The sequence below is a fragment of the Pongo abelii genome, chromosome 7 (genome assembly GCF_028885655.2).
Source record: "Pongo abelii isolate AG06213 chromosome 7, NHGRI_mPonAbe1-v2.0_pri, whole genome shotgun sequence".
NCBI lineage: Eukaryota > Metazoa > Chordata > Mammalia > Primates > Hominidae > Pongo > Pongo abelii.
The window spans coordinates 37693285-37708640 of record NC_071992.2 but is presented as its reverse complement, the minus strand read 5'-3'; the positions used below and the strand labels follow the sequence as shown (position 1 = coordinate 37708640).

Below are 15356 nucleotides of genomic sequence, written 5' to 3'. Positions count from 1 at the left end.
TACAATATAACACAGCTGTTTGGCATTACCAAATATATATGTATATATATTTATAGATATGTACATGTGCTGAAAAAGAAGCCAGTGCAGCCTTTTCTAAGAAGTCCATCCAAGTATTTACTGTACAACATTCAGAATTTACATTGATAATACAAGGCACAAAAAGTGTGGTATGAAGCCAAGGCTATGCTTCATTCAGCCTCTCTCCTCTGGCTTGCTCAGTCCTTCAGCTTCATGTCAAATTAAGTGTTCAGCCCTGCTTTATTTTATTTTATTTTATTTTTTGGCTTTGAACACATCAAATAAAAGTTGAGAGTGGTATGGGTTTGAGATATGAATCACTTGAAAGAACACCCCCACGCACCTTCCCAAAATAAACAGAAAAAAAAGTGAAATCTGTTTTAAAATCTTCCATGCAGAAATGGAGGTATGCAAGTACTCATATTTTTTGAGTTTGGATCAGAAGAATGAGCCAGTTTTCCTTTAAATGCTTAGGGTGGAAATGTTTCTAGGTTGAGACTTCCTGGAGTGCATGTACCAATCAGACATGATTATGAAGAATGGGTAATTCTGAGTCTTTATTCCAATTTGGAAAAGGAGAACATTGTTCTTCCAACCAGAAAATTCCCAGATTCTGAGTGCTTTTCCACTTTTGTATAGAAAAATGTTGAATGGTAGTGACCTACATAATCTAGCCATAAGCCTTGGAGAGTGTTTCTGATTGAAAGTTTTCAGTTACCCTCTGCTGAGGCTTATATTCCTGATACCTGGCAAAGGGTGCTCTGTCTCTCAGCATCATTGGAACTAGCTAATGGAGGCATATTGGAATTATTAGGTCTATTTCTGATTGTAATGTCTGTGTTTCAGTAATGGGGTCATAAGGCATGATATTCTGCTGACAAAATCCCCTCAAATATTGTCTCTCCCTTCTATGATTCACCAGAACCATAGTTAAATCTCCACCTACAGATATGAAAATTTAAGAGAATTATATAATTTGGCCAATTTTGGGATTCGAGTGTAAACAGTGCTTGAAATTAGTGAAATACTTTTTAGGGTTAGCAAAACTGGAGGCAAAAGGGCATTTTCATTGTAATCATGCCTTTTGTGAAAGTATTTCGACACGCATTCCCATTCATGCAAAGAACTACCTTACCAAATTTAGTAAGTCTATAATTCAAAGCTATAACTTTTTTGAAAAATAAATAAGATGGAGCCCTGCTGAACTCAATATTAGTAGTGGGGAAGGGAATTTTTAAGCTTAGGCGTAACCATGAAGCTTAACGCCTTTTTTATCTTTGGGTCAGATGGAGGGCGGGTGCTAGGACATGAAGTTTAAATGGTACTGCCTTAGGTCCACCTCACGAGGACATTCCCAATCCATGATCTTCACAGCAAAAGGAAAAAGCAATGAGTAGCTGCTTCAAAAACCACAATTATTCTATGTGAGTTAAATTTCCTACTTCAGATCACGGTACTACACACTAGTGACTAACGGCCAGGTCTGATTTCCATCCCCTGTTACTTTTCGAAGAATTACAGTGTACAAGTTGCCATTTCGATGTCGTGAATGACCCTGGAGTGGGGATGTGAGGAGTTCATGGTAGACACTGGCTCTCCTAGAATTGCTTTTGCAAAAACACCACATGCTGTCAATACAGCCAAACAGCTTTGTAACGGCAGCTTTTGAAAGAATTTGGAACGTAAAAACACAAAATATGCAACACGTCTAAGATTAGTAACATTTTCACTTTTGTGACATTGGACAAAATACATTTTTGCTTGTAGTTCAGGAAAATTCTATGCAGACAAAACAGTGGAAACTACGGAAACGGTGGTCATTCAGCTTTTGGCTAAAGCATCGATTTTCAAATACAGCGCTATGGAAACTAACACCAAAGGCGAATAAAATTGTGTCATTCTCTGTAGGCCAACATTTTGCTCTCCCATTTGCTGTGGCCATCACCTCTAATCCAGTCAATGAGAGTTACTGAGGATTCAAACTCTGCAGTGTTTCATGAGGAAACAATGACAATGGGCCACAGACAGTGGGCCAGAGAGGAAGATTTCTCAGCTCCTTCACGATTCCTGTGACCTTTACAGAGCTGGAACAGAGACCTCTGCGAGAACTTTGCCTTCAATACATCTGATAGCTATATCACTCAACACATTTACAGAGGGCAGAGGGACTAAGAAATTGAAGAGAAAATGGCTAAAAGGAAAAACAAAAGCATATCAAGAGATTTTATAACATTTTGAAATTCACAGGTAAATTTGCCAGAAGTTTGGCAAGTAGAAGATACTATCTAAAACCAATTATCCTATTTTAATCATCTACATTTGTTTATCAATCCTGATGCTGAGAATGTTTCTCAAGGAAAATAGTTGCAATAAATCCAGAACTTTTAATCCAAAGAGAACCCTGTTTTAGTGATTTGACTTAATATGCCCTCCCAAAGACAACTGAAAGAAAAATATAGAGACCTCGGCAAAAGACACCACCTGCAGTTGGAGATAAGAATAATAATAAAAAGGTTCTCTTTAAAGAGAACTGTGTCAATTCTTTTTCATCTCTTACAAAAAGGCCAATAAAATTTTTGTGGGAGTACATCTGAGTTTTATGAGACTTCCTGCACTGGTAAATGAAGTTTGTATTTAAATCCATAGAGCAAGCTTCCTTTTGGCCTAAAGGATTTTAATGTAAACCAGTAAGAATGTACAAGCAATGTTGTAAAAACTGTAAATTAACTTTATGATGCTACAGTCTGGTGAATCTGTGAAGTGCACCATTTTGGTGGCATAATTTAAAGCCATATTTAAAACATGACTATTAGACTTAAATGCCTTTGAGGACTGAAAGATTTGGCATTGAGTGGGACATTTTCGTAAAAATTTTAAGTAACTTACCAAGTACTCGAGTCCACTTTTAATTTTGTTTCATTTTGCAATAGGACAATAAAATTTCCAAATTAAGTGCTTGGATAGATGAGTAAATCTCTTTCAAGAGGGGTATTTGTGTTGTGACAGGCACATATTACAATAGGACTAAATTTAGGTCACAGTGAATAACTAAGTTCAAGTGTAAGCTCACTTTTTATCTGATCTGCAATTCTACCTCCTCCCCCACACCTTGGTCTGTAAATCTCACAAATGTGGGTTCTCTTTGAAATTGTATTGTAACATACTATACAATCCTGACATGCAGTGACCACAGAATTTCATACATTTCTATAGAAATCCTATGTAGGATCCTAGCAGAAATAAGTAAAAGAGAAACATAAAGAAGAAACAAAATGGGCTGAAGGATGAATTTGATTGAATCTTAGGCTGAAGTCTGAGGTGAATTATGTTAACTTCCTCCTTTGTAATCCTATATGATATGATGTTCAAGTTGTTTATAAAACCCAGGCCAAAGGAAAAAAAAATCCATGGGAGGTAACTCCAGACATTCAGGGATTGACAATAATCTCGTCTCATCTTAAAATAATCTAGATAGATTTGAAGGAAAATCATTTAGAATTTTCATCTATTTAAAAATACTTAAAATGTATCAAACATCTAAAAAAAAAAAAAGACCTATGTAGAGTCACAGAGTAGATGAAACAATTATAATGCCAATTAGAAGGGAAGAGGGAAAATGCTAAGGACAGTTTAAAACAAAAAAAACAAAAATCCTCCAAGATGGATTCCAACATAAGCTCTATAATGTGCTTTCTACAAGTTTTTACTCAATAGTGAATGCAGATTTCCTCTGCACACCACCCCATGCCAACCACCTTGTGACTGGTTGACCATCTACTTCTCTCTCTTTCTCTTTCAGAAATTCTATCAGTGATGCCAGATGATTTACATTTTCATGCTGTTTATCTATTGTTTCCTAGAAGAAATAAATAAGCACACTAGCAAAAGGGTGTTTTCTTGATCTTGAGATGGTATTGTGAAAATATGCTTGACAGTTCTAAGATGATTTCTTTGTTCTACATCATAAGCCTTTGGTTCCTGAGAAAAGCGAGATGCTTTTGAATTACATGTAGAAAGCCTTCTATCTAATATAGGGGACCATATGTTCCACACATTAGTTAGAGAAAATGGCCAACACATTCAAGAGTTCTTCCATGCCTTACCCATGGTATCATAAATTCAACTCATCTTTAGGCCTTTTTCACTTGGCATGGAGATTCACAACATTATTATTATTATTATTTTACAAGGTATCTACCAAAACATTGTTTAAAAAAATGGATCACATCCCAAATGCCAAGTACTCCCCAACTCCCCACCTCCTCCATTCCCTGACTACTTTTTATTCGAATGTAACCAACCTCTAAGTAGCTGACTAGCTGCCTTGTGGTTCATCTGGGTCCTTGACTTTGGTTGTCCTGATTGTGAACAGCAAGTTAAAATATCCACCAGAAGATGAGCAAGAGCAAATCTGTTCACCTTTAGTCTACCAGGACATCTTGTCAAAAATGATTTAATAGGATAAAAAGATGGAGTAAAGTGATAAGATGAGGGTCATGAATTATCTGTGGATTTCAATCTTCCACAATATCACTGCCTCCTAATGTAAAAAAAAATCATAGAGCAAAATAGCCATATGTTAATGGTTCTATAGAGAAAGCATATTCAGGGAGGCGGAATAGTCACAGCGTGAAGGCTCCCTGAATGATGCATGTGGTTTCAGGGACACTGTGGTAGAGGATTCCTCAAGTCTATTTACTCAGATATCATTTAGAGCAAAGACTATCTGCTAATTTCCCAAGAGGCAAAATGAGGATCACATATAGCCTTACTGAGAGATTTTGTGATGACATAGTACCCACATGTTAGACAATTTCAAGAATCTGGATTGAAAAATCCAGTAAAACTCATTTTCTTATAACAACAATGTTAGAGAACTAGATCAACACATGCCTCCTAGAATTATAGCTGATTTGAGGCCTATGACATCTGCAGTTCATGTGTTTTTGAACCTGCTTTAATCTCTCCTGTCCCCATATCCATGTAATAAGCTGTGTTCTAATAGCACTCAGCAATTTGAGTGGCTTAGATGGGAATAGAGATGGTCCCACTTTGTTGTGTTAGAAAAAACAACTTTCCATATTGACAAGTTTAATTATGCTCCTTGATACCTCTCTACTGCAAGGGATAAGGAAGAGGAAGAAAGAATAAGGGTAGATTTGTCTCAGGAAAAAAGTAAAAGGTGGAGTACACTATAAGAACTAGTTTGTGGTCTGTCTTACCTCTCCATTGTGTCTCCATTAAGTGGCTAGAAGAGACAGGGAGTTGGTGCTGGTGTGATGTGCTCAGATTCTAAATTCTAAATGCCCTCCTTGACGTTGAAGTCATACAAATGGGTTGGCAACCCTGTTTCACGTCTAAAACCAGTTTTACAATGATTTCTGACATCACAGATGCCAGTTGGTAGAAAACTCTGACAATCTAGTACCAGAATCAGCTGGCCCTTTGGGGCAGATCATTAAAAACCTATTTCAAAGCATGCACTTAATCAATCTCTGCCTTCCCAGCATTATCATAGCTCATCTTTTCCCACAGCTACTTCTGCCCTCACTTTTATCCTTGCCACTCCAAATCTGAGGAGTTAACCCAAATGTGGATTCCAAGGAGATAGTAGAGCCCTCTTATATGTAGGAGAGCTTGTACTTTTCCCTATTAACATGTTTTACCTATATAAAATTTAGTTTCTTCAGCAGGGGAATCTCACTGATTATAAATGAAGGCTGAATTCCCCCAACGCCACTGGGCAGAAAGCGGCCTCTTCCCCATTTAAAGCAAATGTCCCCAAGCTGGCCATCACTCTGTCTCATGGGAGGAAGTGGACTAGAGTCCATTTTGCCTGCTGTAGTTGAAGTCGGCTTCATCAAGCTGGGATTCTGAAATGTTTGAGAGTTTCATGTGTGTCCTCCCAATCTCTTCCAGGGCACAGGCCAGGGAGTCAAGATCACCATCATGCTGATGACGAGCTTCCCACAGGTTCAAAATGACAGCAGATGGGCTACTTTGTGTAGCGAAATAAGATAAATTCCTAGATGGAGAGAGTTAAACAAAAATATCAAAACATGAAAATAAAGGAATAAACACTGATCACCATAAGATAATTAAAAATGAATTTTAATAGATATAGTAGGGATAAAAAGCTATAGTAAGGCAGGTCTGGGGCAGTCTAATTTGTATCCCAGCACTCAATTGAAACTGTGCTGTGGAATGTTACCAATAACCTTATCTCCCGAGTCTTGTTTTGTCTCTCTTGTTTGTTTTAGATACAGGGTCTTGCTCTGTCACCCAGGCTGGAGTGCAATGGCACAATCATAGCTCACTGCAGCCTTGACCTCCTGGGCTTAAGTGATCCTCTTGCCTCAGCCTCCCAAAATGTTGGGATTACAAGTATGAGACACCATGTTTGGCCCCAAGTCTTTTGGGTCCTCACTTTCCTTGAACTCTTTGTGTGTGTGTGTGTGTGTGTGTATTTTCTTCTTGACCATCCCCTTGACATGCTCTATTTCATTAGTTTATCTCATACTTTCACTCATTCCTATCTTTTCAAAATATTTGACCCCTCTCTACTTTGGCTAACGTAAGAGCTTTCAAGGTTTTATCTTTGATTTCTTGTTGTTCTGTCCTTCCTCAGTGGGCTTATATACTAAATGGAGTAGTTATCAAACAACATAGATAGTATTGTAAATCTATACCTCCAATCTTTAAGTTAATGTGAGCTAATTACAGATCTCTAAATGGCCTTGGGATTGTTCCAATTACAGATGCCTCTAGCTCCACAAACGCAATGCATCAGAAACTGGTGTCTCTGTGCCTCCAAACTGGTCCTTCTTCTAACTAGAACAAGTATCCCAGTATTTATAACCATCTTTCTAATCTCTCACACTAGATCATTTGTTTTTGAGTCTTCCTTTTATATTTTTTTTTCTTTTTAACGTACTCATCAGCTTCTCCGTTGCTCTCCATGTTTACTACCTATACCTAATTTATACTCTGTCACTTTATGGTCTAAATCACAGCAAAATCTTTAGTTTTTCCAAACTCGAATATACTCTGCATTCTAGTTCCTCAGTCATGAAATATCTACTCTAGTTGTCTTCAATGACTTCCTTGGTCTGGCCTTGATCTAGCTATGGATATTAATATAAATATCCATAGCTAGCTATGGATATTAGTATAAATATCCATAGCTAGATATGGATATCCCTATCTCATATATATATATATATAGTCTTTTCTCCCACTCAGTCTTATTTTGCTCTTTGAACCACTGACCCTGACTTAGGTAACACTTTGCTTCTTGCTTTAATTTAATCCATTCAGTTCACTAGAAAGGTCCACGTCCTCCCTTTATCCTGTTCATCAAGATCATATGCACCCACAAATGGACAAGTTTAATTATGCTCATTGATACCTCTCTACTACAAGGGGCAAGGAAGAGGAAGAACAAACAAGGGTAGAGTTGTGTCGGGAAAAAATGGTTCAGTTTTTTGTGTGTGTCTCAATGGTTCAAAATCCCAATGGTGTTTGGCTGTGTCCGATGGTTCAATTCTCATCTCCTCTTTTCCCAGAATGATTTATGTCTTCTCTGAACTCTTTTTATGCTTGTACTTAACTTTCATGTGAATAAAATGCTTATCTATTTCGTGTGTGTGTGTGTGTGTGTGTGTGTGTGTGTGTGTGTGTGTGTGTGTGTGTGTGTGTGTTCTGCCTTCTCAATTTGACCACAAACACCTGAAGGGTAAGGATCATATCTACTGATTTTCTGAATCTGCTACAGCACTTATGATAATACTACAATAGGTGCTTATTCAACATTCTTCAGCCAAGTAATTGATTCCTACAGCGCTTTTTAAGATGGCATGGTGTCTTCAGTAAAAGCATGGTAAGCTTTAGGACAGTAACTTTTGTATGACGAAGACAAAGACAACACAAAAGATTAAAGGTCACTGTTCTTCATAGGGACTTTTACAGTAAGGATAGAAATGTCATCTCTGGTAAAATTCTGATGAGTCGAAAAGATTTTCCAGAGCCAGCCAAGTATTTCCTATTTTGAGGATGGTATTACTTTCCCTTACCACACCCAGCTTATGGTCACAAAGAGGACTGATGTAGAGTGGAGCATTCAGACTACAGACAAGCTTTTAAGGATGCGTTGCCATTTATAAGAGCCACAGATGCATGCACACACGCACACGCACACACACACAGCAATTCTGAGTGAATAAAGTGCTGTTTTACTCAAAGGTCTTAAGATCCTGTTTACAGTCAGTTGGTTGCCAAATAGCACTACAAGTATGTTCCACTAATAGACATCTTTAATCGTGAAATAGAAAAGGCTGGCTTAAAAACATTCTCTCTAGTTTTTCTTTTTGTCTTTTCTCGCCTTCCTCCTTTTCTTTTTTCTTTAATGCTTATTCATTTCTATACTAATAGAAATGGCAAAGCAAATCTTGCTTAAGTAGTTGAAGGGATCTTAGTTCTTCTTATTTAAGAAATTTGTTTTGGCTGAGTGTGGTGGCCCAGGCGGGAGGATCACTTGAGGCCAGGAGTTCAAGACCAGCCTGGAAAACATGGCAAGACTTCTGTCTCCACAAAAATAAAATAAATTAGTCAGGGTGCAGTGGTGCACACCTGTAGTCCCAGCTACTCAGGAGGTTCCAGTAGGAGGATCATGTAAGCCCAGGAGTTCAAAGCTGCAGTGAGCTATGATTGTACCACTGCATTCCAGGCTGGGCAGCAGAGTGAGACCCTGTCTCAAAAAAAGACAAACAAACAAAAAAACCGAACAACTTTGTTTTGAATATTGTCACTTATTCCTTGTCATGTAGAGATGTTTGTAGGGAAAGTTGCAATATCTTCCTACAAACACTGTCACCAAAACCCAGGTAGAAGGCAAACTGAAGGAACAGCTGGGAGAGAGGCAAATGGAGAGACGAGGCGTGAGTGGACTCTGGGTCACCTGTGTGACAGTCTTCTTTTATGTCCATCATGAGAATGATGACCATGGACATTCTTTTGTTTCTAGCACGGGTAAATGATTCTTTATGATCTCTACTGTTGTTTCAAAAACAACAGCTACAACAGAAAAGCAGCAGTACTTTCTCCTTATTAAGGATTTATAGTTACATTTTGTATTTGCTATTGATCAACGATGAACTTTTGCCCTATGGGAATGACTAGAATCTTTGTGAGCCTACTACCTTAAAAGTTAACACTCTATTCTATACCAGGGGTTGACAGACTTTCTCTGTAAATGACCAGATAGTCAATGTTTTTGGTTTTGGGGGCCACATATGGTCAGTGTTGCTGCTACTCTACTCTGCCTTGGTATTGCAAAAACAGACAGAAACAATATGTTAAGTGAATGAGTGTGGCTGTGTCCCAATAAAACTTTATGTGGCACACTGATATTTGATTGTCACACAGATTTCATGTGTGGCACAATATTACTCTTTTGATTTTTTTTTCAGACCATTTAAAAATGCGAAAACCATCCTTAGCTCATGGGCTGTATACTAGCAGGTGGTGGGCCAGATGTGGCCTGCAGACCACCATGCTGACCTCGCTCCTCTGCTGTCTTATAACCTAAAGTAGGTTTCCATAGCTAGTAGTGATTTGAAAGAAGATCAGGCTGAACTTCCTGCGTTTGAAATAAGCAACTAGATGGCCAAAGTTGCTGAATCTCTAGCTCTATGTCCTGCCTCAGGCACTCTGAGAACTTTACCCTAGGTAAATGTTTGGGGATCTTTGACATTTCAAGACATGACAGGAACACCAGGGCATAAAAACGCAATAACAGAACCTTTAGAGGGGCATAAAAACTAGGTTTTGAGGCTTCTAATGAATCATTGTCTCAACACAATATTAAAAATATTCGTGAGTACACCTGCCTCAAGGAAGAGAAGGGCCGGAGAATGACTCCTGCCAGTCACATGGTTCTGAAAAGTTCGGCAAATGTCCTGATTTGTGGAATAGGCACCCACGGCTAAATGAAGCTAAATGATCAAAAGAGGCAGAAATCTAACTCTCTTGGCACAGGTCTCTGAACATATTGTAGCAAGTGAAATGTGCTCCCCAAAGCAAATTTTAAATTTATTCTTTGAATTTGCACAAGCACATTCAGCACAATATAAATCTCAAATTCCACTTAATTTTAATATATACATAGAAGAATGTATTGGCCTTATTAAAAATAGTAGAATCAGCTTTGCAGTTAGCAGACATCCTATTGTGAGAAAACATTTAAATGGCACTTCAAATGCCATTTTCAAGGCATTATAAATCTAAGTACTACAAATATAACAAACCACACAGCTCATGCACCTAGAAGGTTGCAGTAAGTGAACAGAATGTAGAGGAGGGGTCAGCCAGTAACAGAGAAGAAAGTTTCATTATTGGGAAATCAAAACTTAAGCAGGGAAGATGACAGGGTATAACCTTATAAGGGGGATAATAAAACTTAGGTGACGTCCAGGAAGATCGTTCCCATAGTACTTGGCCAATGAGGAACTGGAGGAGGGACTTGTGTACTAGGAGATAAATTACCTGCCGTAGCTGCCCTGGGTATGCCTGCCTACTAGACACCCGATCTTGCAAGACCGCTATTAAAAGTCTTACTTTCTCTGTTCTTTGTGCCTCTGAGTCTATTCTTTGGGTTTGGACGGGTGAGCATGTTTCTCACACTATTAAACTACATTTATCTGTTTACAATAGAATATTATATGGGCTTGGCATGGTGGCTTACGCCTGTAATCCCAGCACTTTGGGAGGCCGAGGTGGGCAGATCACCTGAGGTCAGGAGTCTGGAGACCAGTCTGGCCAACATGGTGAAACCCCCATCTCTACTAAAAATATAAAAATTAGCTAGGCATGGTGGCATGTGCCTGTAGTCCCAGCTACTTGGGAGGCTGAAGCACAAGAATCGCTTGAACACACGAGGCAGAGATTACAGTGAGCCAAGATCGCGCCACTGCACTCTAACCTGGGCGACAGAGCAAGACTTCATCTCAAAATATATATATACCTAAAATCTCAATGCAATAGGCTACTTCTCAAAGATAGTTGAATTATTTTGCTGCTTACATGTGTGCAAATACATTATGATTTTATGAAATTGGTATGCCATGTATCCGTCTCATCTCCTTGTGAAATTATTTGGATCCTAATCTATGTGACCCATTTCTCTTCATCATAATGCTGGTGCATTTGGGCACCGGCAGGTAAATGCACACACCATTCAGGGAACATTACTAATACAGTACTACAAAACAGAATTCACAGCAATAGTTGATTTTAAGCAATTTCCTGAGTGTGTTTGATTTTTTTTTTTTAAATGGAACCAGAACATTAGCAAAAATAGTAATCCTGAATATTCAGATAGATGCCTGAAAATGAAACTTTTTTTTTTTCTTTGACAAATTTTTAAGGAAGTGAATGCTTACTACCCTCATCTTAGATGCTTCAGATTGTTAACTTTTTTTATGCATTGACTCCAGGGAACCTTCTGTTATAGCCTTTTCAAATTCTGATCAATGGAGGTAATTCTGAAAACTAAGATTTATTTTTTGCAGTGTCATTAAGATGTTATATAATATGCAGACATAAATGAGCTACTCTCTATTTTTTATCAATTATTTTATTTTTGAGACAGAGTCTCATTCTGTCTCCCAGGCTGGAGTGCAGTGGTATGATCTCGGCTGACTGCAACCTCCACCTCCCAGGTTTCAGCAATTCTTATGCTTCAGCCTCCCAAGTAGCAGGGATTACAGGCGTGTGCCACCATGCCCAGCTAATTTTTGTACTTTTAGTAGATACAGGATTTCGCCATGTTGCACAGGCTGGTCTCGAACTCCTGGCCTCCAGTAATCAGCCACCTTTGTCTCACAAAGTGCTGAGATTACAAGTCTCAGCTGTTGTGCCTGGCCTAAACAATCTAATCTCTAAATTTTAGGAATTTACTTTAGCATCATTTTGTCTTCAATTCATTTCCCCAGCCCTATAGACTCAATAACTTTATCTTTCCTTTGGAACTCTGAGTGAGCACAGATAAACTATAAAATACAGGGACAAGCAGATTAAAGCTTAGGCGAAGACAGCCAAATACATTCATCTATGTAAGTTCATTGAGTACTAATGGTTTATTAAATTTAATTTTGTTTTCTTGAGCTTAAATGCTTTCTATACACCTGAGTTCCAGGGGATTTGTTTTATTACCATGATTAATTTTTATCTTTCAGAGACTTCTCTGTCTCTATCCCTTGGCTTCAATTAAAAGCCCATGTGTTATGTAGAAGCCAGGGCAGAACTGGAAACTTCTGAATCTTGACCTTACCAATTTCACCTGCTAGACATAGGCCAACTTACAATGGTGTATATGAGTTAAAAACCGAATTTTTATATAGAATCTTAATTTTCAGAATACATCTTTAAACTAATAACCTTGTTAAAATAATAAAACTTTAGATTTGAGGATTTTTGAAAATAGTTATTGAGCCTTCTGTTTTCTTTTTTGAAGGTATAAAGGTGGGGTAGAGAATTGAGGAACCATATAGAATTCTGCCTTATAGGTCTTTATAAATTATTGCAACACAGGGCTAATTTTATGAAAAGGAAAAGTGGCTAGAGATACCACCCTTACTTTAGGACTGTGAAAGCTTTCAGATCTTCCCAAATCCCTGAGTATTCAAATGCAAATATTTTAGGGACTAGCACATCTAAATCCTCCATCAGTTAACAAAGAGATTAGATAACAGGAATGGAAAGGAAGGCACAGGGCTCAGGCTCTGTCTTAGCCCTGGGGAGGTACACTGAAGAGCTACCAAGGGCACCTTGCACTTCCAGCTGGAGTCGGCCCAGCTCAGCGTTCTGAGTCTGTAATGGCCTCACTTTCATTCAAAATTCCAGATAACAAAGCTTTTATTTCAGTTACTGGGAACCATGGTACCAGGAGGACAGTCTACCTATTTGCAAGCTGTAAGCTCTTCCCGTGACTGCTTGTGAGAATGAATTTCATATTAAAATATACTAGGGGATTGCATTTGAGTTGCAGCCCCATATTCTTAGCAAAGAAGTCACTTCAACCCAGGTACGTGCAATAATTTCCTTCAGAATGTGGGCTTTTGCCCAACACTTTCAAATAGAAGGGAACACTTGTACCTGTGACACGAGGGCAGCAAGTTTAACTGTTTAAAAATTGTTGCTACTTACATATGACTCTTTTTTTCTTCTCTCCAAGATAGGGTCTCACTCTGTCACCCAGGCTGGAGTGCAGTGGTGCGATCATAGCTTACTGCAGCTTTGACCTCTCAGGCTCAAGTGATCCTCCCATCTCAGCCGCTCAAGTAGCTAGGACCACAGGTGAGCATCACCATGCCTGGCTAATTTTTTTTAAAAAATTATTTTTGGTAGATATGGGGTCTCACTATGTTGCCAGGGCTCACCTTGAGTTCCCTGAGATCAAGCGATTGTCCCATCTTGGCCTCTTAAAGTGCCGGGACTATAGACGTGAGCTACCATGCCTGGCCACTGTTTTTAATTTAGCTACTAAAAAGAGTATTTTTTAAAAGATCTTCTGGGCCAGGCGCGGTGGCTTACGCTTGTAATGCCAGCACTTTGGGAGTCCGAGGAGGGCAGATCATGAGGTCAGGAGTTCAAGACTAGCCTGGCCAACATGGTGAAACCCCGTCTCTACTAAAAATACAAAGAATTAGTTGGCTGTGGTGGCAGGCGCCTGTAATCCTAGCTACTTGGGAGGCTGAGGCAGGAGAACTGCTTGAACCCAGGAGGTGGAGGTTGCAGTGAGCCTAGATGGTGCCATTGCACTCCAGCCTGGGTGACAGGGTGAGACTCTGTCTAAAAAAAAAAAAAAAAAAAAATTTGACTAGTTTGTCAGTACAAAAAGTAAAAACAAAGTTAAGCTGCCTATAATAAATTGGAAAAAATCATTACAAAAACAGTGTATAATCCTACTATATAGCCCCAGACAGGGCATTGAAACATAGTCATAATGGAAAAATATTAATATCTCTGCTATCATTTTAATTGTCTAATTTAATGAAGGCCTCTTATGTGACCAAAACCAACCCTCCATATGCTTCTTTAAATGAAAATAGAAGAGAAAAGCCATTTATCCTCAAGAGCAGTAATTGAACACACCATAAGCATTTGGCCCATTCATCAAGCTTTCATCCCCAAACTTGAATTTCACTGTGTAGTCAACAAACAGCAAAGCAGCCTGCAGGATAAAGTAAGCCAGTGCTGCATTTTTAAAGACTAAGCAAGAGATGAGCACTATATAGTTCCTGCTGTCCCCCAGTATCTTCCAGTGAGAGGAAGCTGGCATGGAAAACCCGAAAGGGAAGGACATGGGCACCTGAAAACATGCTGAGTTCCAGTCTGCCTTGTTCTAAAAGTGGTGCATTAATTATTTCAGGCCAATTAATTTGGCAATAAAATTTCCCTCTTCATTATCCTTTTACCTATTTCATTATCTGGTTCTTGGAAAAAAGCAAGAACTCTTTTTTTGGAAATGTATGAGAGCCCTGGATCCTTGAGGGACTGTCTGTTGCCAAATGAGAACAAAGTTGGTTATAGTCCCTGTTTTCAATTCTCCAGTTTCATTCCTGACAGGATAAGCCTATGACAGTCTCTCAGTTTGGGAAATGAAAAGACGATAAAACCTCACAAATAATTGAAAAGAAATAGTTAATCACTTAAAGAGCACTAATAAATTAGATACAATCATTCCTAGGATTTTACAGTCTCAAATTATGTAAACATCCTTATTCAGATGTACTGACATTGTTAACTTTTTTCAGTACTATTTGAAACAGCACTTGTGAAGGGGACTATTTAGGCTATAAACGGGTTTTTGCATGCCTGTCTTTTCTGAAAACAGTTTATAGGAAGGAAACCTATTCCTTCAAAGCCTAGCACACACACACCCACTGCCTAGAAGAAATGCGACACTCCTTGTTAGCATCCCCTGGAGCTCACAGTGGGAGCATAACTTTAGTTCTCTTGGAGGAACATAAAAAGCTTATTTTCCATATTGCCTTTAGGATAGGCACCTGCCACTTACAAACCATATACAGCTTGTTCATGGCTAAATGTGTCCCAGAGCTGTCTGTGTTCAGTTTCATATTAGCAGGCAGTTTCATGAATCACTGGCTTTGACAAAATGAAGCCCAAACATCTACCACTTTGCTGTGTCGGGTCTCTCTGGCTTCACTGCAAGGGCTTTTTAAATTTTGGACCCTGCATAAGTCCACACTGGACCAGAACCAAAAAAACCTGACTTGGGCTTCATTGTATTTTTGACTACAAGCACATATGTATAA

At 38.8% G+C, this 15356-nt stretch overlaps 1 protein-coding gene across 6 annotated transcripts in view; it reads right to left on the bottom strand.

The window, feature by feature from the left end:
• Positions 1-260: 260 nt before the first annotated feature.
• The window catches only part of UNC5D (unc-5 netrin receptor D), a 552460-nt gene continuing 537364 nt past the window's right edge, over positions 261-15356 (bottom strand). For all 6 annotated transcript variants that reach the window (XM_002818989.5, XM_054561426.2, XM_054561425.2 and 3 more), the window contains one exon: positions 261-6046. In XM_002818989.5, coding sequence (XP_002819035.1) covers positions 5842-6046 — 205 coding nt within the window. In that variant the 3' untranslated portion in view covers positions 261-5841. The remainder of the gene's footprint in view (positions 6047-15356) is intronic.